The sequence below is a fragment of the Phaenicophaeus curvirostris genome, chromosome 4, assembly GCF_032191515.1.
Source record: "Phaenicophaeus curvirostris isolate KB17595 chromosome 4, BPBGC_Pcur_1.0, whole genome shotgun sequence".
In the NCBI taxonomy this organism is placed as follows: domain Eukaryota; kingdom Metazoa; phylum Chordata; class Aves; order Cuculiformes; family Cuculidae; genus Phaenicophaeus; species Phaenicophaeus curvirostris.
The window spans coordinates 66,533,536-66,558,168 of record NC_091395.1 but is presented as its reverse complement, the minus strand read 5'-3'; the positions used below and the strand labels follow the sequence as shown (position 1 = coordinate 66,558,168).

Sequence of the window (24,633 nt, the reverse complement as noted above, 5' to 3'; positions counted from 1 at the left end):
ACCCAAAGCCTGCAAAGCATTAAGCAGCCTGGTGTTCTGCACTAACCTTCTTGATTCCATTACAGAAATAAATCCCAAGTGCACAATTTATATTGCACAGGTTTGCCAAAATGTCTGAACTTTCTTCAATGTCCTGTGAATTGGTGAGGTTAGCCAGGAAGTAAAATACTCTGGTAACCTGAGCACAACAGTTAGAGCTTAATACTAAGTAGAAAGCATTTAGGAAATATATCCACAATGAAAATTTCACCCAAAAGTTACTTGCTGCCTTTGATCAGGGCCTTTAAGGCATTGTCTTTCTCAATAAACAGAAAAAAGAAATTAGCAACACAACTAATATATAGTAAGTGTTCTTATGGTGTGCTATTTGCTGATTTCTGTAAAGCTTAGCTTGATTCCTTTGTGAAAGGCAGAGTCTCAAAACAGCTTAAACAAGAATATTAAATGTTCTCTGTATTTCTGTTTTTCTCTAATACAGCAGTTGAAATTTTCGGTCCAAGAAGACTTTGGTAATTAAGTTCTTTGATTTTCCAAGAAGCCAATGCCTTTAAGGAATCATGACTGACTATGTCACCGAGGAGATAAATCCCATTCTGTGGACAGAAGCTGGTGGTTCACTGAGCTTACTGGATTGTCCGATTCACTTGAAAACAGAAGTTTCAATACTTAGAGATTCATTCAAGCACATCTTAATCTCAAGCACATCTTAATCTCATTCAGCAGGAAATCAGGTAGGAGAGAAAGGAACCATAAAAAAAGTGAGGAAATGTTCATAAAACCATTGTTCATTACTACCTGCTCTTGTCTGACAATGAAGGTGATGTCTTCTCCAGGCTTAACAGCCAGACTTTCTTCTCTGATGCTGATCTGAAGTCCCTTGGGAGCAATCAGTGGACACATATGCTGTGCTAAGTTCTGCTGCAGGTCTATGCCACCTTCACACACATTAGAAACAACTTTCCTGTACCTGAAAAAATCAGTAAACAGTGAACACAATGAATCAAAGGTAAGGAGGAGAATGCCATCAGAAGCACTGAATGAGACTGGGATAATAGGTAATGAAAATTCCTTGGGTTCATGAACAAACAATATTGCACAAGATCAAAACCAACTTGTGATACAAATACTTTGATGCAAAAACCTGCTGAAGAAAGACGGTGTGGAGCATGATGAGGGTTTCATTTGTATGCATTGGAAGAGTTTGCTTTTTAAAATTTAGAAATATGTCTAACCAGACCTCCAGGAGCCAGATAGCCTGGTGTCCTCTGCCATAACCTTTCCTCCCATTCAACAGTATTCAGTGCTGTAGAGGTCTGGGTTCAAACCCCAAAGATGAAGAAGAAATTAGACCAAGCACCTTCTGCATAAACCCAAACTGGTTATCTGCTGCTCTCAAATCTATGCATTTCTTAAAACACTTAAAGCATTTACTTAACATAACAGTATAAAAAAGTGAAAAGCCTAGCCCTGTTAAAAAAATAATAATGAAATACTTAGAGGTATACAGTAATTCTTTAGAGATCAGCTCCACTCAGGTATGCCATTTTTAAAGATCCTTTAAAACTGGAGTCAGATTTCGCTCTTTTGAATTCTTATTCTTTATATCACAGCTGTCAGCCGCAACCCAAAAGGCATCATTTCCCTAGCTAAGGCAAATATACAGAGACCATGGTTCTATTGCCAGATTTGACATTTAATCATTTGGTTCTCATCTCACAACTGACAGAGATGATGTTATGATAAATCAGAATAGATGCCAGCTGCAAGTTATTCTCAGTGTAGACGTCAGACTACATTGTAGTGTATATTCTATGTGGTGTTGTTTACATTTACTAAAGCTTTCCTTTGATTCTGAGTGTTTCATATGGTCACGAAAAGAATCTGTTCTCCATAGAACTACTTCTCCCTGTGGAAGTGAGAGACTGGGAAGTTCTGTGAGATATTACTGGCTCCCTAGAGTAATTAATTGGGTTCAAACTGAAAATTGGTCTGTAATGGGTTAAAAGAAATGCCCCCGAATGGACATTCCTATGAGAAGTGCAGCAATGGTTACAAAACGCATTTAAAACATAAAAATACTGGGAAAAAGACAGCTTCCCCTCTTCTCAAATGGATTAGTTTTTGAACTGTTGTGAATATGCAAAGTAACATTTCCCTTTAATTAGTCTGTAGGAAGCTTTTGCACATGCTCCAACAGTGTCAGAAGTTTTGCACTTCCCATTTTTTAAAGTTTGCCTTATTTACATGTCTTTAAAATCACTTTTGTGTCCCTTGGTTCTCCCTCGCTCTGTAAGTTGCTGCAAGCCATTTGAACACAAAATCAGCTTACCCAGTGCTGCTGGTGTATGCCTGCCCCAGCATGCAGTCTTCAGGAGGTGCTTCTGGGTTAAACCAAAAGTCAGCAAAACATTTGCTAGACTCTGATTTCAGAGGTGCAGAGCGCTCAAACCCATAATCACTGAAAAACATCAATGTCAAGGGTTATACTCTCCCCCTCACTTCATTCAGCAGTCTAATTTGGGGATGGGTGGGATGACTTTTTTAAGAGAAAAAATTTTTTTAAAATATTGCTACCAGCTGAACATACAATTGGATGAAGCCTACTCTGTTCTACCCTTCTAATTTCAATGGGAATTGTGTACACCTGGGGAAAAAAACTGGTTGTAATTACTTTGTCAATTCTGCAAAATTAACTTGGTAGCTTAGATTTTTAAAAGGTTTCCTTTGCCACTCAGACCAGCACTTCTCTTCTATTTTTTTTCCTTCATTTGCAAATAGAAAGGGTTTGCTTGCCTTACAAATCAATCCAATGGTCATTTTTCAAGTTTTGATCAATAGAGAAAAACATCAGGATTTGTTCAGTCAGGTGAAACAAACACTTAAAACATGGCAATGTTTTTAAACAGCAAATGCAAAGGCAAACTGTTATTCAAATTACATGTTGCCTATTTGTTTATACATGGCTATCTGGGGACAAGGGCAAAACGAGGAAAATAAACCCAGCTGAAACTCCGGATAACTATTCAATAGCAATAAATCAAAGATCCACAAACAGACTCACCATAAGAAATCAGAGTTCACACATTCACAGACTTTGGATGTGACAGCTGATGTGAAACTTCTCCCTTTAATGCACCATGATGAAATCTTCCTTTTCCGAAAGCTCCTCTGCTGGCCCATGATGCAACGATCACCCTGAACATCAAAGCACCAGACTTATTGCACACCGTAACTGACACTACACAAATGTGACCTTATGTTGTCATGAGAAAGGCTAGTCTTGCTGCCCAGACCATAAACTTGTATCAACTCTTTCATATTCAAATGTATAGGGATACAAAGCTCTCATAGCCGCTGGTGCCTACTAACAGTCCATTACAGAGTTGTAATATACACTATATTTCAGCGCACAAATTCAAAGTTGTTCATGAAAATTTCAAGTGCAATTTAACCCATATTTCATGTGTGCACAATCTAGGCACAACCCTACAATTGGCCATTTAAAAATTCACTGTGGATGCAGATGGCTGAAGTTCTATCTAAATCACTGTCTCATGTCAGCAGTCAATACAAAGCAGCAACCATATGCTGCATTTATCCTATAGGTAGAATAAAGACTATCTGAACACACTCCACGAGCAACTAGGCAGCTGAAAATACTCTGTCAAAGTCATTTTACCTGTTTCTAATTTCTAAAAGGCATTTCAAGGACAGTAGCCCAAGATACTGTTACTCTTTAGGCTCAGATCTGCATAACATTCTTTATAAAAATATACAGCATTTCCATACAATAAGCATAAAATTAGGCAGGAGAACTAGCAAATGAGAGCTGGAATAACAAAGTAGCATGCAAAAAAACCCCAACTCTGCAGACACCACAAGAACAAATCTACTGGAAGAATCACAAACACAATAATCAGAATGATTATGAATAAATACGACATATTCCATCTAATGCAAAAAATCCCTCACAATGTTCTCTTTAATCAATACAATGTATAGAGAATGCAGCTTCCCAAAACTGGACTTGGCCAGAGCACCAAGATTAGCATAGCCTTAATGCATTACTGCACAAAATTGCATTGCCCAAAACAACTGGACTCCAGTACATGATCCTAAATTACTTCTGGAATGGGCTTTAGTTATGGCAATTTATATGTGAGTACAGTATGTGGTCAGGAAGTTGGCAGAACATTTGACTGCACACTGAAATTGCCTCAATCAGTATTACAAACTTTAGTTTACGCTGTATGCTTCATAATCTAGCAGGACCACCTATTATTATGGCAGACCACCAGATATACTTCCACCTTTCCCAGGACGCAGATCAGACACTCAAAGGGAACACAAAATCCTCCTCTATTTTAAACTACAGTAAAATCAGCAAATACCAACAGTTTGTTTAAGGCAAAGACAGAAGCATAGTCTGACTTTACATAAGGAGATCCAAGGTGAGGATGTAACATCCAAATTCTGTTTCAAAACATTTGCCTAGCACACAGTTCTACGTGAATCTCAGAGCTCCAGAAAAGTTGTGGCAGTTAACTAAGGCTGTGAATACCTGTAGATTTGTGAGCTCCCAAGATTCATAGTCATCATCAGTGCACTCCCTGGGGAAGGATGGTCTGAAGTCCACCTTTACCAGTTCCCAGTCTGAACGGTAGCTAATATGTCCAAAGACTCTGAAAAAAAAGAACAAGTGTAAAATCTTACTGGAAAGAAATACCATACATCTGAGATTCCAGTTTCCAGTTCTACCTTGTCCTTTGGCCATGGTTCCCTACTAAAAGGTCCCTGGTTAATTTTTCTTCCACTTGTACTCCTCCTCATATACAACATGTCCAGTTAGAAAACATTTACCAATTGTAAATGAAACTTTGCAATGAAAAAATATAGCTCATAGATTTTTTATTTTTTTTTTAAATCAGCAAACTATCCAGAAATTTAATTGGAAATACACTACGCTTTCTAATTTGAAACCCAATGCTTCTGTCTATTACCTTGTGATATGAAATATACACAGCTCTCAGATTTTGACAGGGAGCTCAGATCAGGGAGCAGAACCCAGGATCATTGGATTCAATTTCCAGGTCTGTCACTCGTTCCTTATGACTATGGTACAACTTCTTCAGTTGTTTTTGAGGGGTTTTTTGTTTTTTTTTTAACTTCTACAGATTTCAGATGACAATTTGTTATTGTCTAAACTCTCAGTAGTATCATGAAATTGTATTCATTTCTAAGGAATATAATGCATCTACACATTGTGCTGAAGAAATATGAGCATACTTCCCATTTCACATAGTCCAATGTATAACAAAAATCAGCCACAAACTGTAAATTTCTTTTTTTGTGGGGGAGAAGGAGGTGGCAGGGAGGAAGAAAATCACACTGCTTTAAAAACCAAGCTGTACTTTCAAAGCAGCCAACGTTTTCAAAGTCAGAATATTTATTTCCAAAACAAAATGGGTAAGTATGACATCCAGCAACAAATTAGAAAGTATAAGGACTCTGTTTGGGCAACTGTCAACCTTATTTGTGGTTTAAATCAGGCTTATGTGGCTTACTTGCCAAAGAATTTAAGGTTGATTCTGAAGCCAACAATTTCTGTGCAGTTCATACTGTACAAAGCTCACATTCCAAGCTTTAGCAGCACTCTTCAAACCAATTCATTCCTTTTTTTCCCCCCTCAGCTTTGTCTGAATCCAGACACAGCAAGAATGGTACAGTTTTGCTAAAAGCATTCTGCTGTGTACAGTCATTTCTCCTGTCCTGAATACCAAGTTCAAAGTAGAACTAGAGTAGACCAGAAGCAAGGAAATGGTGGATTTTCTGTAGTTGAGGCATCAGCATCCTACTAAGCCTCCTCCCTGGTAGATGGATGCAGTGCTCTGAGAGTCTACCAAAGAGGTTGAAAAATATTTGCAAAGACTAAAGATGTATGGTCGTTTCCCCCTTTCCTTTCTGCTGTCTTTACTTTTCAGCAATAGGACAGTGATGTGGATATCTACAGATTATCACCCACGCTGCCTACATTACAATGACTGAACAATCCATGCTCACAGGAAACTCCACCACCAGAATTGCACTTGATTAACAGAAAAATGTGCGTTTAGTTTGCATGTTTTACTCTTTTCTTGCAAAGCTCTGAGATTAAAGGACTTGGCTCATCTACTTACTCTCCTTCTAAATCTACCCATGGCTCAGAAGTAGGAACTATACACAAAAACTAAAAAAATGTGGCTTATTCCACTGCCTGTATATGTACATAGGTGTGTGGTCCCACTTCTCTGGTCAAGACCTACAGGTTTGGTTCCTTTTTCTGGTTCAGCTGGATCTTGAGAGCTGCTGTCACCATATAATCTTATTCACTTGTAGTTACATACTCAATAAAGTGACTACTTAGGTGGTCTCATGCTTTTTCCACAATGCCTGTTTCAAAATGACTGGCTCTGCTGACAGGCATGAAGAGTCTTTTGCATGCTAAATACCTGTTCTTTTCTTTTTTTCTATAGAAAGTACTAACGTAAGGCAGACTTCACCACGTGCTTATGCAGCTAGCTACCTCAGTGAATACCTCTTTAGACATCACAAAACCTTTCAAATAGGTTATATTCCTTTTATTAACGCCTTTATCAATAAATATGTTCAAGTGTAAGAAGCCAAGTCCTGTAAAAGCTGTACTCCTGTATTTTCTATAGAACAAATGAAAATTATTTAATTCATGTTAGCTGTCTCAGGCAGATTAATCAGGAAAGAAGAAGAAAGGATATAGTTGGTTGAGTTCAATGCAGAACAAAATAATGTAATTATTCTGAAGGTGTAAAACAACATCTCTAAACTATTAATAATTGTCTTTGAGACATCACAGAGGATGAGGGTGATGACTATGGATAGGGAAACATTTCACCCATATATACACATACACACATATATAGGTGTATATGCACACACAACAACAAAACAGAGCCCAGAGAATTACCGAATTAGTTTTGATATCCACAAAGATACCAAATAAATTATTCAGCTATCCACTTATAAGCACCTTGGAGATAATTAAAATGATAACAAACAGTCACCACGGATTTGTTAAAACCAAATCTTGTCAAACTAATTTAATTTCCTTCTTTTACAGGGTAACTGGCTTAGTAGAAAAAGGAAAGGAGAAAACGCTGCCTGAACTTAAAAAGGAAAACCTCAGAGCAGATAAAATCATTGTCATAAGGGAGTACACATGCCATTAGAAAAATCCATTTCCAAAAGTACTTATCAAGCAAGGAAATATTTTCAGATATGTATCACAAAGATATGATGGGTCCATAGTCAATATTTTCATTAACACCTGTGTGGTAAAATAACAAACACAAAATTTTGCAGATAACACAGAAGGAAGGGAGCAGACACAGACTGGTGGAAGCAATGGTCAGAAAACAATATAATGAAAAACTCCACAAGCACTTGCAAAAACCCCATTAAGAAAAACACACAACAAATGTGAAAATCCAAAACATATGATAACTTTCAAGGTCCGAAGAAAAGGCCTGGGGAATTCTAGGGAACTGAAACAAGAATGCAATGTTGCTGCAAAAGAGGAAAAACTAATTGAAGGTTGTGTTCAGAACTGGAAAACAGAAGACACAGAGGCAAATTTTTTGACAAACTTGGCACCAGTGGAGCCTCTGAAAGAATACCGTGTCTTATTTTGGATGTTACATGCATATTTACACACTCACTAAAATTGAATTTGAAGAGGGGCAAGGATGACTCATAAGCTGCCTAGAAAATGTAACCAATGAAGAAAGATTGAAAGAATCGGGTTTTTCTCTGAAAAAAGAGATAACATTGAAAATGAAATGCCTTCAGTCTCTTTTTACATAGTGAAGAGTTGTCTTCAAAAAGACCTTGAGGAGGAAAGACAAGGATCAATAAACTTAAAAGTTACAGCTACACAGCTCTATAATTTCTTCTCCTCTTCCTGGCAAGGTCACAGCAGGAGTACTGTGCCTGGTTCTGGGTTCCTTAGTACGAGAAAGACATGGATAGACTGGACAGAGTCCAACAAAGTATCATGGAGATGATGAAGGAACTGGAGGGTCTCTTCTATAAGGAAAGGCTGAGAAAGCTGGTTATGTTCAGCCTGGAGACAAGAAGGCTCAGGAGGATCTTATCAATGTCTATAAATACCTGAAGTGAAGGTGCATAGGGGACAGATCTAGGCTCTTTTCAATGGTGCCCAGTGACAGGAACTGAAGCAACGGGCACAAATTGAAACAAAGGAGGTTTCCTCTGAATATCAAGAAACATGTTTTTTACTGTGAGGGTGACAAAGCACTGATGCAGGTTGCCCAAGGAGATTGTGAAGTCCCCATCCTTTGAGAATACAAAAGCCATCTGGACACAGTGCTAGGCAACTGTCTCTAGGTGGCCCTGCTTGAGGAGGGGGTTTGGATCATGAAGCTCTAGAGGTCCTTTCGAACCTCAACATTTTTTTGACTCTGATTTTGTAATGATAACGATACAAGCTACTGAGGCTGTTTATTCTCCTTAGCTGGAACAAGAAATTAGTGAAACACAAGGATTAAAGCTACAGGTAAGATAAACTTCTGAGACATTGCCAGCCCCACATCACATAATTATATGAAAATTATAGAAATTACCCTAGAAATAATGGAAACTGTACTAGAATAATATAGAAGCTATGAAAACTATGTGTGTATACAGCAAAGGTACTAATTCAATGGGCAAACTTCATGGATTTTTAGCAAAAGACAGAAATAACCTTTCTGCCTGTTAGCCTAGCCACTTGCAAAAAAACACTCATTTCTATTACAGCTGTTCCAATTCTACAGAATGAAAACCATGTTCTGACAGAGCACAGCAACTGCACCATTGATTCTACCATTTTCTGGCTTAAGTACAATTCCTGAGACTAGAAGTGTCCCAGCACGGCTATGAATCCCTTGAAAAATGCAGCCATACAGCTTTTCAGTTCCTGGGGCAAATTTCCTAGGGAATCCAATACCTTAAATGTACCCAGTTTGGTGAACTGTTTGAAAACATGGCCTCACGATTACTAACACTGTTCCTGCAATTTCAGTTGTTTCCTACAGAGGACTCAGGTTTGTAAATACATCAGAGGAGCCCATTTAAATGCATTGCCAAATATCACTAGAATTAAAAAAAAAAGTATTTTCCAAAGTAACAAAGAAAGTCTTGTTTTAAGTAGGATCCAATGGATTAGACAAAAATATGAGCTACAATAAAGCAATACATAACAGCAATCACAATCTAATTACTCAGGTGCAAAATATATATGTCCAATAAAATCATCTGAATGAAAAAAGTGGAACAGTGCAGCAACTGCCACTTATGATTAGAAGTTAAGTATCAAGATTATAGCAATTCAGAAGCTACAAAAATCTTCATCTTGATTAATTATATTTCATTACAAAGCCATCAAATTAATGCTGTTGAAACTATGAAAGATGATGCTGTGATAAATAATTTTTGAAATAAATTCCAATTACCTTGGAAATTGATTTACTTTTATTTGCAAGAATTTAGGATCCATAATTTTAACTTCAGTGTTTCAGTTGCCATAACAACTTTTTACATTTGTTCCTAGTTAATTTATAAGCACATAATTTTTTAACTTGATTGCATCATTTGATAGCTAAGACAGTTTAATGCAGTTTTTAAGCTAACTCATGGAAACTATTTGTTGCAGGATTGCAAGTTATTTCTGTTCCTGACAAAGCTCATAATCAGGAGTAGATAATTCAACAGAAATTATATGCAATGATAATCTCTTCCACAAAATTCACATTTCTATTCAATAGTAAAAAGCATCTATTCAACAGATGTTCTTAGTTCAGATGATCAGTAATAGCTGTGTTGTCTGCTGTCTGTGTTGCTTGCAAACCACCTGACTGAAACTATGATTGAGTTAAAGCTGGGGACTCCTGAAAAATTATCAGGTAAACATTCAGCTTCCATGGCTTCATTCAGGAGAAATAACCCTGATTTTGACAACACACTGCTCATCTTACATGTCACTGACATCTTTTTATAACCACTACACTGGCCTTCCTCTTTAACTTCTCTGCTGTGTCCTTCAAGATTTTGTTCAAAAGGTTTCACGGCATCAAAACACCCTTTGTCAGGACAGATGGGTTTTATCTGTAGTGTCTTATAGCATGGATCTAATGCTATATAAATTAAGACATGCTTTGTGCAACATTTTGCAATATTATGGAGTTTACTTTTGAGCTATTAGCCATATTTTCTCCAGATGAAGAAAATGGCTTTGACAACCTGATGTACCCACCAGATATTCAGAGCAGCACAGCTGAAGCTGCAGCAGTTTTGCTTTACTGTTGAATATCTGAGAACTCAAAGAACTCAGAGTGGTGGAAACAATCCCACTGTACTAACCCACCGAGGTCATGAAGAAAGCACATGTGGAATTTATTCAGATGTTTAATGTAGCAACTTAAATTGTCCAAGTTTCCCAGTTGTACTGAAGACTAGTCATGACAACTCTGTGATGCACAGCTACTTTGTTTGAAATTGGAGGCCTCTCAAACTAGACATGCTGCTTTAATCTCCCAAGTGCTGCACTGGCTTTTGCTCTCTTATACATGACTTTGTTATCAGCCATCATGTTCAAAACAGCACGCTGCAAGGTAGCAGAATCAGAGGCCATTTACATTAAAACAGCAGCAACTTTATCAGTTATCTTTTAAATAAAAGGAGTAGTGTGTTAGAAGTTTCTTGCTAATTTGTGGTGAGCTCAAAGAGCCAAGTCCTTTGCTTCACTGAGACCTTCACTACAAATGATGATATTAACTAAAAAGCAAATAAATGTAACACTCTTCTTTTTGTTTTGCCTGTTTTAGTTCATATTATTAAAGTGCATTAGAACATACAGCAAGACACATGAATCCTCCATGCCAAAACCTGTTAATAAATTACCAAGCTGAGGGAGTAAAGTGATGAAGTTGTGGCATGCAAGGACGCATTTTATCTGTAATGTAACTGCTGCCAAGGTATTGTACTCCTCAACTCACAGAAGCAGTAACATTTATTAATGAAAGATTTTCCAAGGAGATATGGGCTGGAAAGAGTGGGTTAGCCATAGCTATGCCCTTCAGTGCTATTTAAAGCCTACCATTTCCAGAAAGAAAATGACAGATGAATCTTTATAGATATGCTTACCTTCTAACAGTTGGCTTTGCTTCCTTTACACCATTGTAAAATCAACACAATCTAAATAAGTCAAAGGGTTCATACTAGCAAAATGGAGGAATGTAATGTAAGATTCAAGCTGCAGTCTATACATCCAGATTATAATTCTGCATATTTTTCTAATTCCCCAAAAGAATGTCACAGAGGTCACACTTCAGTGGCAACTAAATCACGACTACAGGAATGATGAATGCTTCTATGTGCAAAAGTAGACACCTGTGGCATAAAGTAACTGCAAAAACACAGTGCTTGTGCACACAACAAATCATGGGCAAATATGCTAAGACACTTATGATTTGAGTGCCTTAAACTACAAACACATGCATATACTTAATGCAGAGAACAGTAGTTTTTCTTTTTTGGGGCTGTGTTTTTTGTTGGTTTTTTTTTCTTTGGTTTGGCTGCCAAAGAGAAAAATGAGAGGAGGAAACAATTTAGTTGAAATTGAACCAAAATATGTTTTTTCATTGTTTCCTGCTGCTAAAAATTAATAATCACCAATCATTCTTTTACGCCAAAACATCTTGGTTTCAGTCCTTTTGGGCAAAAAGAATGGAAATGAATGCTTTGGTTCTGAGAAGTGCTGGGGAGGAGCAGGATGAGTGTGCTTCCATTTTATCCAGAACCTCAGTGGCTCCATGATGTTTGTGAATTAATTCCAACACTTTTTTTCCACCTATTTGGTTAATTCCTGTTCAAGAACAACCTTTTAACATGAAAGCTGTTTGAAAAAAAAATGAAGATTTAGTGCGTAGACTGACTCTTTAAGTAAATGCAAGGTGGACACTGAACAAAATGGATAAATTTAAAGGAGAAACATATGACATTATAAAGGATAGCCTTCCATCATTCAGCTCTCTGTTGTCATCTTACTTAAAAAATCAAATTAATTTTGTATACTTGCAAAATTATATCATTAATTTTTTTTTTTTAGTAACATAGCTAAAAATCACATCTCTTTTGTCACAGGTTGGAAATTCTTCATTCAGGCTTCACGTGGCAAAGCCAGAGTAAGTAGCCAATTGTTACCTAAACTGTAGCTCCATCATTCTGAGAGCAAAATACTGCAAAATGGAGTTCAAGGCCCCACCAAAATTTAAGTAAAATATTCGAACAATTTTATATTGTTGACAAATGTTTATTAGAACTAGACACTGAAATGGAACTCTCTCCCAGAAATAAAAATTAGAACACCACAGCAGTGGGCACTCACTTCAACGATAGGGGCTCAAAATGACACAAAACCTCTAAATGAATTAAAAAGTCACATAATCTAAGATACTCAAGCATATCAGGAAAGGTAGTGTGCTACCACGTGTAGCACAGCAATAAGCCCCACAAACTACATGTCATGTTGACTGTTATCGATGTTGCTAAAGGTGAGGTTGACATTCCTAGCAGAAATGACAGCTGCAAAAATCCATATGGCTATCCCTAATATTTAACACTTGTTAATATCGTATCCACTTTGCTTTGATTAAGCATAAACTAGACTATTTTCTTTTTTCCATTATCACCTAGGAACCCCATAGAATGCAACAAAGGACTTTCAAGACAGCAAAACACACATGCAAGAGTTCTGAAGTTCAGACATGTCATAAAGTTCCAGCAGCACCTTAAATACTTACTCTATGAGACCTTAGCAGAAAAATCCCTCTGGAAAAAAGTACATATTAGTCATGAGGAAGATTTTCATTCTACCTGACATCAAAGAAAAGCAGTCCTTTTATGTAACCTCTTATTGGCCTTTAAATGGGGCCGTGGTCAATGGTACCATGGTTATCGGGCCCACCGAGTTTATACTGCAATCTAAATAACCCAGTTTGGGAAACACTGTCAGAAGCTGAACTGTGATTTAGAATTGATTTTAACAGGTTTGAAGCTTTCATTTAGATGAACTACTTCCTCTGAAGAGTAACATCAATATTTCAGACATGCAAAAATTATTCTCTTTTCCACTGAGTTAGGCCATTATTCAATCCAGTATTAATTCTTCAAAAATATAATACATTGTTACGTATAATATTTGGTATCAGTAACTATCATTCTTGAAGAATTTAGAACAAAATAAAGCCCACTAGACCATGTGCTATTTTGATGAATATATATCAATCAGTTGAGAAAGTTTCTTAGCAAACCTTACGTATTCATTTAGCAATAAATGGTGGGTTTGAGCTCTTCATTTCAAAATTGATTTTTACACTGAATCGAGTTTCCTAAACTTTATGAATAATTTATTGTTTATCTTTCCTAAAAATCTTAACTAGGTCTATTCAGAAATTCATTTTTACACAGAACGAGTTTCTTAAAGATTTGAACACTCAGAACTCCTAAAAACCTCCACCAGGCCTATTGCAGAGCACAATGGAATAAAATGTATTTTCCTTGGCATTTGTGTGTACATATTTTGAATACTGCTAGGGATTTAGATGAATGATTTAGATTAATGTCAACTGGCAGATGACAACTCAGTTTTATGAAAACTTTTGACAAGTCAACAGTTGTTTTTTTCTCTATTTTGGAGAACACACAAAACTTTCTGAAATGAAGACTTGAGGAAATCAGGTTCATATTCCCCTGTTTCTTCAGTAAAGCCTTCCAGACCACTTAATTTTGGAAAAGTTAGGAAAGAACAGGAATTTAAACGGAAGTTATTTGCAAGTCAGGTCAACATACCAGTCAGCATGCTAGAGAATCAGAAGTTTCTGTTATAGCCAGCGTTACCAGTCGCTCCTCAGATAATCTTTCTGTGGATTTTTTTTTTAATACCAATTAAAAACCTTGAAGGAAGCACCATATCAGTGAATTCAGGATTTTACCCTAACAACTGCTTCCCATACAAGTAAAATATTCTTCAATTCTTTTTTGAGTTTATTCTAGAATCTTTAAATAAAACAGTCTCTGTTCCACATTTTTTCAGTTATTACTTTCCCACTTCAGAATTATATTATCTCTGCTAATTTATGCAGCTTTTGACGCTGGACTCTTTACTCAAACTTCTTAGTCAAATTCCCTTTTCAAAGAGAGAAAATGAAATTCCGGTATAAGTAAAAAATGTCAGACTAGATCCTTTACTAAGGGAATTTGTCAAGGTGAAAGATACAACTAATCCATTTCCATCACCATATGCAAGTTCACCTTACCACTTTTTATCTAATAAAATGGAGAAGAGAGCATAGTTGTTTGTTTGGGTTTTTTTTCTTCCAGGAAGTGTGTATCAGTGGATAAAATTTCTCAAAAGCAGCAAATCACTGTAGATTACATCATGTGCAGCAACTCAGTACAGTGGGAAGTTGTGAGAGAAAATTATCTAAACCAGACAGAACAACAAAAAGTCTTGACATAAAGTCAGACAGAACAATACTGGGCAGATAGAATCAATCAAAAGCAGTATGAGACAAGGAAGCTGATATAACAGCAACAAGGAAACACATACTGCAGATTTATTCTTCCATTATCTTTAGAATTTGGTAGGAAGGCTCCAAGTCTTCTCAGGGCCAGACTGTGATAGTAAGCTGATGTTCTCTGTATTCAAACTGCAGAATAGAACTAGCTGCAAAGTAAGATCCTACAAGTCTGGCATTAAGATGCTGGAGTCAGACTCTTGTTCTGCCCTTAAAAATATAAAAGTCATATGATGCTTTTTTGTCAGTCTGGGCTCATATTACAAATCTAACTACAGCTTTATATATTTCAGATGGATGATTTCAAAAAGGCATTGTTTCATATGAGCTCTTTACCCTATTCAGCCACGCATTTAAGCACCTCTTCACAAAATCACCATTTTTAATGATACTTAATAATAAAAACCCTACAGAGCACACAGTCATCACACACCATTTTATCTGCCAGTAAGTACAGTTTAGGGTAAGCTTTTGATCTCTCTGCTTCCACTGAAATCCATGAAAATCCTTCATTCAGAGGCATAAGTATCTCCACGTGGCATACATTATACCATAAAACCCCCTGTGCTTGAAAGAAGGAGAAGAAGAGGGCACATGATCTTCTCAGGTCACATATGTATAATAGAGGATAAACAGGACAGTGGGAAAAAAGAAAGATACAATGAACTAACAGACCAAATTCGTCCCTTTGCAATACAACATTACTAATTTAGTGCATTGCTTTAAATTACATTGGGTAGGAGCTTTATTTTGTTGAGGGTTCTTTATACAACTCCACATTGAGCTATTTGTTTTGGGTTTTTTTCCAGGAAAAATGCTACTGATCCACATGAAAGGCAGTTCTGTTCATAACTCCTAGGAGAACCAGCTTGTCACAGACACATTGAGCTCCAATATCAAGGATCGCACAAGCTGATCTGACAGGAGAACATGTGACAACCTGCACAATTGAGCATATTCCCCTTTCCTGCTGCAGTCAGCACGTGCCTTTTCTCATAATTGGACAGGTGTTTTTTTCCTTTCAGACACTTTTAAAATATTAGCATTCATCCTAGGGATGAAAAACCTGCAGTTCAGATCCAGATGTCCCTGGCCCTTTGGAAAAAGACAGATAAACAGGGGCCTGAGTTGCAGAATTGGGTTATTATTAACTCTATTCACAGCATCTGCCTCAATCACTGCACCAATTTAAAATTAGTATTTTTTAGCACAGTGTTTGGTTAGACAAAGTACTGCAATACTAGTTACTAGGACAATGATTTTCAAGGAAGTTACTAGACTTGTTGTTAGGACCACAAGTTACTAGGAAGACAATTTTCACAAGAAGAAAGATAGGTAACATATTTGAAGTCTGCCTAAGAATCTGTAGAAAACAGAAAAGTTGTTATTTTTTAGCTATGTTGCTCAGATTTGTACTTGCAGACCTATCATTCCACTCTCCGTGTGGTAACTTTGCAAAATTTCACAGAACACTTTATCTTCACAACCTGAAACCCTGCACTCAAGATAATTTTAAAGACAGGTTGCATACCAGACCTATTTGAACATGATTGGTGTGAGAGCCTGTGTGACTTGCCAAGGCAAAAGTCACACTCTCCCAAACATTCAGAAAAGATGCTCAAGTCCATGATAAGCAGAAAGAACCCTAGAAAAAAAAAAGAGGTGAAATCAGAAACTTACGTCATGACCAGTGTTTCATCTCCAGGTTCACTAAGTAATCCATCCACAAAGACTGAAGTGCTGGTAAAATTATGTGTACTCCAAGTCTGGCCTTCATCTATGCTGAACCTGTGAAAAAATAGAAATGGTTTTCATTTACAATTATTATTTTACAAAACAGAATTAATTAATTTAAAAAAACTCCTTTCACTACTGTAGCCCAGGATTTACAACCACCAAAATACAATATTCTTGGATAATGTATCATATCAATGCGATCTTTCTCACAGCCACATAATCAGGGTCTCACATCTTTATTAGAAGGTGTATAAAAATCTGCCATAATAATGTAAATTCTCAGGCAGATAAATACCAAGGTCTGTCAACAACCAATCTTGCTACCTTGTAGGTTCAAAAGCAAGTTAATTAGCACTTCATTCTTTCTAGCAGTCTCTGAGTGAAGGACCTGCTAAGTACAGGTCAGTGAAACCTGAGAGGCAAACAAGCTCAATTGCTAAAACTCCCGGGAGGTGCAGTAACTGCAGGCACAAAATGGGCCTCCACAGCTACTATCCCCTTAAAAATTTGCAAAAGATGCTGAAGAATCAGCAAAGCATATTTAAAATACACTGTGCACCCAAAATTCATGAATCGAAGTCTCTCTTCTTGTGTGCCTTTACTCCAGGTCTTTTTGGACACTAGGTTAGGGCTGGCTTTTGTTCTAGCTGAGTACATAGCCCAGGTCCTGTTAGTGTCAAGAGTATTACATAAAAGTAAGCCTAGTCACAAACGAATAAGAAAGATCTCTTGTGCTTTTTTATACCAAAGATCACGATCTTATACACCTTTAAGTAAGACTGCCATAATTTGATTCACTACCATGCTGTTTAAAACCTGAAATTTTGTAACAAAACGCTGTGCAGCAAAGCTTTCCTGCCAAACAAGCTGAGAAGGACATTTGCTGATCCACTGCACTAGGGCAGGATCTACATTCAAGGCATAGTACAGTTAATTTGTGCATATGATTAATTACTCAGAAGAACTCAGCTTCTTGCATACTGTGTTCCACAGCACATAAGCCCACATAAATTCTTTCCCCACTGGCTCCCGAAGTCTACATTATACTGCTCTTTCCAGAGCAACTCAGGGCTATTCTCCAATATCGTTACATACTGTGGACCTTAGAGGGAACAGAGCTTTATTACAGTATGAATCAACTATCCCTGCTGGATACCTAAGCCACACACACCACGATGTTTGAACATCATTGCCACACACTGCTGGTGCAAACTTGTAGCAGATGACAATCATGTTGAACATGACTCATACTGTAGAGTTTGAGGACAGCCTTTTAACAAAAAATATCTACACTGAGGCAAGAAAATTTCATTATGATTAACTCATTACGCCATGGCATCTTCAGCACCATGAAGTAATCTTTAAGAAAACATCCATCTGCGTTTTGTTGACTTAATGTTAAATTAAACTGATTCCATCTGCATTTGATACATGATTCAATCAAAAGGCTCATCTTATACTCTGAACTTTGCCTGAGGTCTTGAATACACAACAGCTCTACTCTAATTGACTGTAGGATTACTTGAGTATTTTCAGAGGAATAGAGGTATCTTTGATGGCCACAATAACTCCACCGTGGTCCAAGTACAATATGTGATGCTCTTCTTCAAAGACCTGCAATTTGGATAAAAATGGCCAGATAAGCAAATGTACAAAACAGCAGAAATAAAGTGTAACAGCAAGCCAGGATTAAAAGACTTATATGTTTTATAATGTCTGCAATTCAAATTGAAAAGGACATAAAAGTCAGTTTTACTCTTACATTTCTCCCAGCTGTAAAAGAAAAGAAAGTTAAGCAGGTGAATCAGAAAATGTTCAGGTTCAAATCACAGTCAGATTAAACTGTCTAAAGTGATTTTAGCCCAAGCTTTTATTTCTCAAAGCATGCATTCTGCATTCCTTCCTATTATATATCAGTAAGTGACCTATCACCTTACTTTGGTATTTGCCATATTTTGTGAATCGTGCAAAATAAAATGCTTTGTGGTCTAATTCTAAGTAAAATGGGAAAAGCACTGCTGTCTGTGACTTTCTCTCATGTTCTCCAATCTCTACAGAACTTGAAATAACGAGGGAAAGTACATTTTCTTCATTTCCAGTATCAAACATCTCTTTAAATTCAGACTTTATGTGATCTCACACAGAAGCTGCTCCAAGTTCTGAATCAAAATACTGATTCAAACAAAGGATTCAAAATTTCCTAAATTGTTTTCATCCATTTTCTAGAGGTCACCGACGGTACTAAAATAAGTGAACAGGTAGAGATTTTCCCTTCTTCCATCTGAAAGCTGGTTTAAGATAGGGTTTACTCATGTTATTAGCTTGTGAAAGTTCATTTAACATCAGAGCAGGTGATAAAGTGAGAGTTACCACACACACTTAGCAGTTAACAAATGAACATGCAGCCTCCTACAGACTTTGACAAAGCAAAGGTGAAAAACATAAAGGTTAGCGTTACTTTGCCTTGTGAATGAAAAAATACTGACACTGCTCAATGCTTCTTTTTCTGGCAATACTAAATGCTACATTTACAGGATTTATCAGCATGACTGAACTAGATGACGGGAAAAGTATCTTAGAGTACATTCACAATTGCTTCAAAAATAGTAAGCATTTCATTTAGGTATGGAATTCAGTCTTCCTCTCATCTAGTAAGAGTATATTTTATGGGAATCCTAGGGCTTGAAGTGTCTGATCAGTTTTTCAATGTTGCCAATTTGCAGGTGAAACGCTGATATGAGGCATTTACAGTCCTATCTACTTGTTCCACACAGCTGCATATTTTAGAATAGAATTCAGTAAAGGACAGACGTTAATTTCAGATGTACTTCAAAAGGATGAGATAAGCTGGAGTCAGATAAGCAAGCAGAGTTTTGATCCTCCTTTAAACTTTGCTTGAACTTTTGCTGGAATCAAAATGAAACAGTATATGCTGGGACACAACGTCTCCAAAAGCTTCACAATCATACTAAAGAAAGCAGGTATCTGCATCACTTTATCCAATTTAGGTTTTTCCAGAAAAGCATCATGGCATTTCCTTATGCACCACTTTAGTACCCCAGATTTAGCACACTATAAAGCAAAGCATACACAATACATGCATATTAAGGCCATCTTTATGCCATGCTCTTCTTGCACTGATTTCTAACACTTAATAATGAAAATGTATGAAATTCCTTATGAAAGCAAGTCTTCATCTTCGGTATATTGGAAAGAATTAACAATTTCATGCCTGCAGAGTTCAGTACAAAACAAAATATTTATCTGTGCTTTCTAGAAACAAAAGCAAGACAAACGGTTCTCAAAGGATTTAGGCAAAGGTGGTCCCAGTATCAGAGATGAAATTAAAACCCAGGAACAGGGGATATGTTATTTCACAGGCAGCATGAATTCTGATACATGTTTCTTCGCTAACTAAAGTCAGGTCATAAATTTATTATGATCCTTACCAGCAGCCATCCACTAAAGGACTAATTTTTTTATAATCTATTTCTATGCTTTCTTACTTCTTCTGTAATTTTTGGAGCATGTTATGTGCTTTATAATTATAATGTTAACTTCTCTTTTTTTCTCTCTCTCCCTCCTCCCTCTGCTCTCCAGGTTTGCTCCTGTGTCTATCCTAACAACTTCAGCAGCAATTTCTGGCCAGGATATCAGTTGGGAGCAATTAGGAGAGCTCCATGAAATCAATGAAAACATGGCTACATGATCCCAGAGAAATGTACTACATGCATTTTTACTTTGAGATATTCAAGTTTCAAAAGTAACCAAAAATGCCTGAAGTCACTTGCTTCTTTCACCAAGTGACATCCATTTCTAAATTCAAATCCAGAAACAGATGCTTTCCTACACAGAACGAGGCGGTGCGGGTGGGAAGCTGGGACTGCAGCCTTCACTGTTGTGATTAAAAGGTGTTACTATCCATCTATTAAGATGTCTGCAGAAAAACAAGTAGTCTTGCTTAAACAAAAGATTTTCAAATTGGTCTGATACAAAACGGCTTGAGATAAAGAATATTCCAACAGAGTAAGTACCATACTAAAGCTCTAGAGATCTATATTCACTTCCCAGACATACGCTTTCAGCATAACCTTTTAACTAAGCACTTTGATGACACACTAGCTACTTTGGTAGGAGATCAAATATGGAAGTTTTTTTGTTGCTGATTTTTTCTTTTTATTTAAGCCATTTATTTTGAAATCGTTTCTCTTACTCTGCCCTATTTCAACCACAGTATTGTAACAGATGCTGTTGAAAGAGCAAAGGCAACCATAAATGTAAACAGAAATAATTTTCTTAAATAAATAAATAAACCATACTCGTATGTATACACAAGGTCATCTAGCATTTGACAGAGTATCCTAATATTTTAAAAATCAGAAATAAAAAAATATGTGCCACAGGAAAAAAAGAAATTTTTAAAACATCTGTGGTCTGAAATTGTGTTCAGAGGTAGCCCATTTCTCCCAAGATGCAAGATTTATTTACCTATCTGACTCAGTATCATGTTCATTAACACATTTTATGATATTGTTTTCCTAGTATAACAGACAGAGAAATCTTTCAAATAGATGTATCTGTCCCACAAGTTAACCTTGGACTACATTGCTCCTGTTCACTTAAGATGATCTAAACCCATGTTGTTCATTGTAATCTCAAGGTGAGATAACCTTCTCCTACAGGCCAGATCTCCACTGCTGCATGGATGTTTAAGCTACTTGTCAATCAGCTCCTAAACTACTGTTATTTACAGTGCAATGTTGTACAATACAGTCAAAAATTTAAAATTTTACACACTAAGAGCGAAGATTCAAGAGATAGAAAAGCAGCTCAGGCATCATGCAACAGAATGGCAGGAGAACAAGAGGAGATAGCCCAAGTGGTAATGTGACTACCTATTGTCAGAACCCTTGGTTTTACTTTTCCATTTGTCCACTGCTATTTACTGCATTTCACAAAAAATCTGTTAAGCATTTTTATTTCTACTTATGAACACTAGCTATTTATGTTGCCATAGCAAGACTTCCTGAACTCTCATACAACCTTACCATATGCAACCTATGGAAATATGGGTTTAGTTGAAATAATTGGAAGTGTATACAGCTGGTTAAGAAACTATTGAATGAAAATCAGTAGATCGTTGTTAAATTGAGGATGTATTACCAATTCAGGAACTTGGGGACTGATCTCAGCCATGAATCTTGAGTCAACAATGTGATGCTAACACAAAGAAAACATCTTCTGAAATCAGGTACCAGTAAAGTTAAGACATCAAGGGTGATAATTTCATTCCATTTTATACTGACAATATTTATAAGTTTGCATCCAGTTTTACCATGCTTTGTCATATTAGATAATCCAATGAATGAGCAACAAAAAGGAAAAGCAGTTTAGAAATTTGATCCATTAGGAAAATCCTTATATTCCGGGTAGACATGATAATCACCTTTCAACATATGGAAAATTATTCAGAGGTGACAGGAAACCACTTCTCTCCAAAGACAAAAATAAATTAATTTACTTTGCAAAATCTATGAAGCTGCAAGAACAAAGCATAGCCCACATCTGAAATATTCAGAAAAATCTATGAAGCATGGTGAAACACCCCGTAGAAGCATGAAACTATGAATCTGTGAAGCATGGTGGAACACCCTGCAGAATCTCCTGCAGTGAAGGATTAACAAACAGGTCTGGCAAACCTCTGTTAGAGTCGTTCCTGGTACGTTTGTTGCTGTCTCAGTTGAATTACATGATCTTTGACCTTCCTCCCAGTCCTATATTCCCATGAATCAATGTTGCTATTTTTCAGGAAAGCTTTTAATTAATTCCTTGAACTGTCTTTCCCTAAAGCCTTTTATATATGCATTTTTCTGCATTACTTTGTGACTAAACAAGCACAGACTGCTCCTCTTCTAGTCTGCAGACAGCTCTGCAACATCATGAGTGGGAAAGGTGACAGGCACTCACTAGTGACAACCACAAAGTTTCCAAGTCAGTGACTTAAACCCACCCGAAGAGTCGTGCCAAAACATGAGCTTTGCTCTGCTTTTGTCAGTACAGAAAACCTGTAATTTACTGTCTAAATAATTCCCGTTATCATCTGACTGAAGCTTTGTCTTACGTTGCATGAACTCCAACAGAGAAAGGAAATGTACTGCTGTTCTCTGGAAGAACTGTTTGATCATAAACAGTAAGGACATAAAATAAAATATAATAATCTACCTTTTTAATCAGATCACAAATATTGAGTAAGCTCTTTCAAGGGCTTTAATTAAAATAAAGCTAGCAATGGTGGTTTTCATTTGGACTATCATAAAGAGGGATGAGTTTGTGGTTGGTTGTACAGCATGATTAGTCATCTTAAGGTCAAGTTTCATCACATATCAGTTGCCTAAATGTCTCACAAATAAAAAGCAGTAAAAATATGAATTTGACCCCCTTCACACTTTTCTTCTTGTTTTTCACCCAAGAAAAACTATAGAACTTCAGCAAATGCTGACAATAAATTATTAGTGAGGCCTCCATGAAGTATTAGACAAGACAGTATCCACTGTAAATCCTGAAAGGCTTTTGCATTTAAATATCTATTTATCACATGCTAGACTTCAAGAAGGAATCTGGCATAAAATTTTATCTTTTAAACCTCAAAGGACATTATCAGGAAAAAAAAATAATGTATTTCTTTTAAAATGTCCTTTGGTGGAGTATTTATGGCACACTACAATAGCAATACAGGAAAGTGCCTGTATTTTCCTTTTTTTAGTCTCAAACTCCCCAGGCTCAGTAAGACTAACGAAATAATTTTCACACTTAACTTGTTCTCAGAAAATAAAACAACTTAATTTTATTTCACCTGAACACTAAAACACTATTTTAACTGAAATTAAATGACTTTTTGACACACTGGTCCTTTGAGGTTGCTTTTTTTTTTCCCCTCTGGGATAAACGTTATAAGTAGATTTCAGATCATATTGTGTCTTGTTGCTATATACACACAGAAAGAAAAAATCCCAATGGTTAAGCATTGCTGAGACAGAGTAATATAGGAAAAAATACATAATAAAGGTGCAGTGCTTAAACTGACGCTAAGCATTGGAAGCAAAAGACATCCAGAATTCAAACAGCACAGAGCTGCTATATAACTGTTCTTTTTTTGGTACTTTGGGTTTTGTAGTCCCAGAATTGATTAAATCACACTAAAAGATATTATTAGCATAGGAAGATTACTTAAATTACTAAACAGACACTGTGTTTTTCACACTAGATATTTATAATGTCTTTAAAGAGACCAAAATATTTGAATTTCAGCAGAACTTGACAGTCCAAGTAATCTGAGTCTTTGCAAAACCACCTCTTAATCTCAAGCAGTTTCCAAGCAAAATGGGGATAAACAATAGCTACCTCCCTCAAAAGAGTGGGTATATAAAGATTAGTTAAGCATTATAAAATTAACCACGTTATGTACATTAAAATTATTTCCAGGTGCCTTTGATGATTTCTGTTTCCTACCTGACGCCACGTCTTCCCACAGTCAGATGTTATGTACATCTCTTCTTTATACTCAACCAGCTGGGACCCCAGGTTACCTGTCACAAAACAGGACGAAAAAAGGGTTGCATCCACGTGAGCAAGAGAGATTAGATCTAGTCCTGATGCCAGTCAGAGTGAGAAGTTTCCAGGTCAGAGCAAGAACTAAACTCAGATGATCAGCAGGCTTACTTCATTTCTGGTAGCACCAGATAAATCCTTTAAAAACTGCACACATTAAACTTCTTCCTTTACACTGCTAGCTACCCATAGGTGGAAGCAATGAGGCTTAATTCTAATACAGAAACACAGTGACCAAACCAACATTTTAGTTTTATTGCTACGTGCTGAAAAATTATAAAAGAAGCCGTCCGTATTTAAGATGTAAGGCTGAAATACCCATAAACTCAGAAGCCATACCTTAACCTTTAATCACATTCTTTTAAATGATTCATCTTGAACTTGAGCTGTTAAAATAAAAACTGTTTTATTTGTAAGACTTTATGAAGTGGCAGGAAAATCCAGAATTGGAGAAATACTGTGAAAAACTGTGCAAATATAAAAAAAAAAAAACTAAAGCAAAATTACTTGATTTATTTAATATTGACCGGGAATCTACCAAATATTTTGACAAAAAAAAAAAAAAATAACAAAACTGAGGAGCAGCAGCTACTATTCAGATTACTGCAAAGCAAACAGAAGTGTTAAAACAAACTTGTGG

At 36.6% G+C, this 24,633-nt stretch overlaps 1 protein-coding gene across 1 annotated transcript in view; it reads right to left on the bottom strand.

Annotated features, from left to right (window-relative positions):
- SORCS2 (sortilin related VPS10 domain containing receptor 2) overlaps positions 1 to 24,633 on the bottom strand; it is a 553,277-nt gene that overhangs the window by 32,074 nt on the left and 496,570 nt on the right. The window contains exons 12-18 of the mRNA XM_069856403.1: positions 23,895 to 23,971; positions 17,908 to 17,999; positions 16,329 to 16,436; positions 4,562 to 4,682; positions 3,062 to 3,195; positions 2,330 to 2,458; positions 796 to 967 (exon numbers count right to left, since the gene is read on the bottom strand). Coding sequence (XP_069712504.1) covers positions 796 to 967; positions 2,330 to 2,458; positions 3,062 to 3,195; positions 4,562 to 4,682; positions 16,329 to 16,436; positions 17,908 to 17,999; positions 23,895 to 23,971 — 833 coding nt within the window. The remainder of the gene's footprint in view (positions 1 to 795; positions 968 to 2,329; positions 2,459 to 3,061; positions 3,196 to 4,561; positions 4,683 to 16,328; positions 16,437 to 17,907; positions 18,000 to 23,894; positions 23,972 to 24,633) is intronic.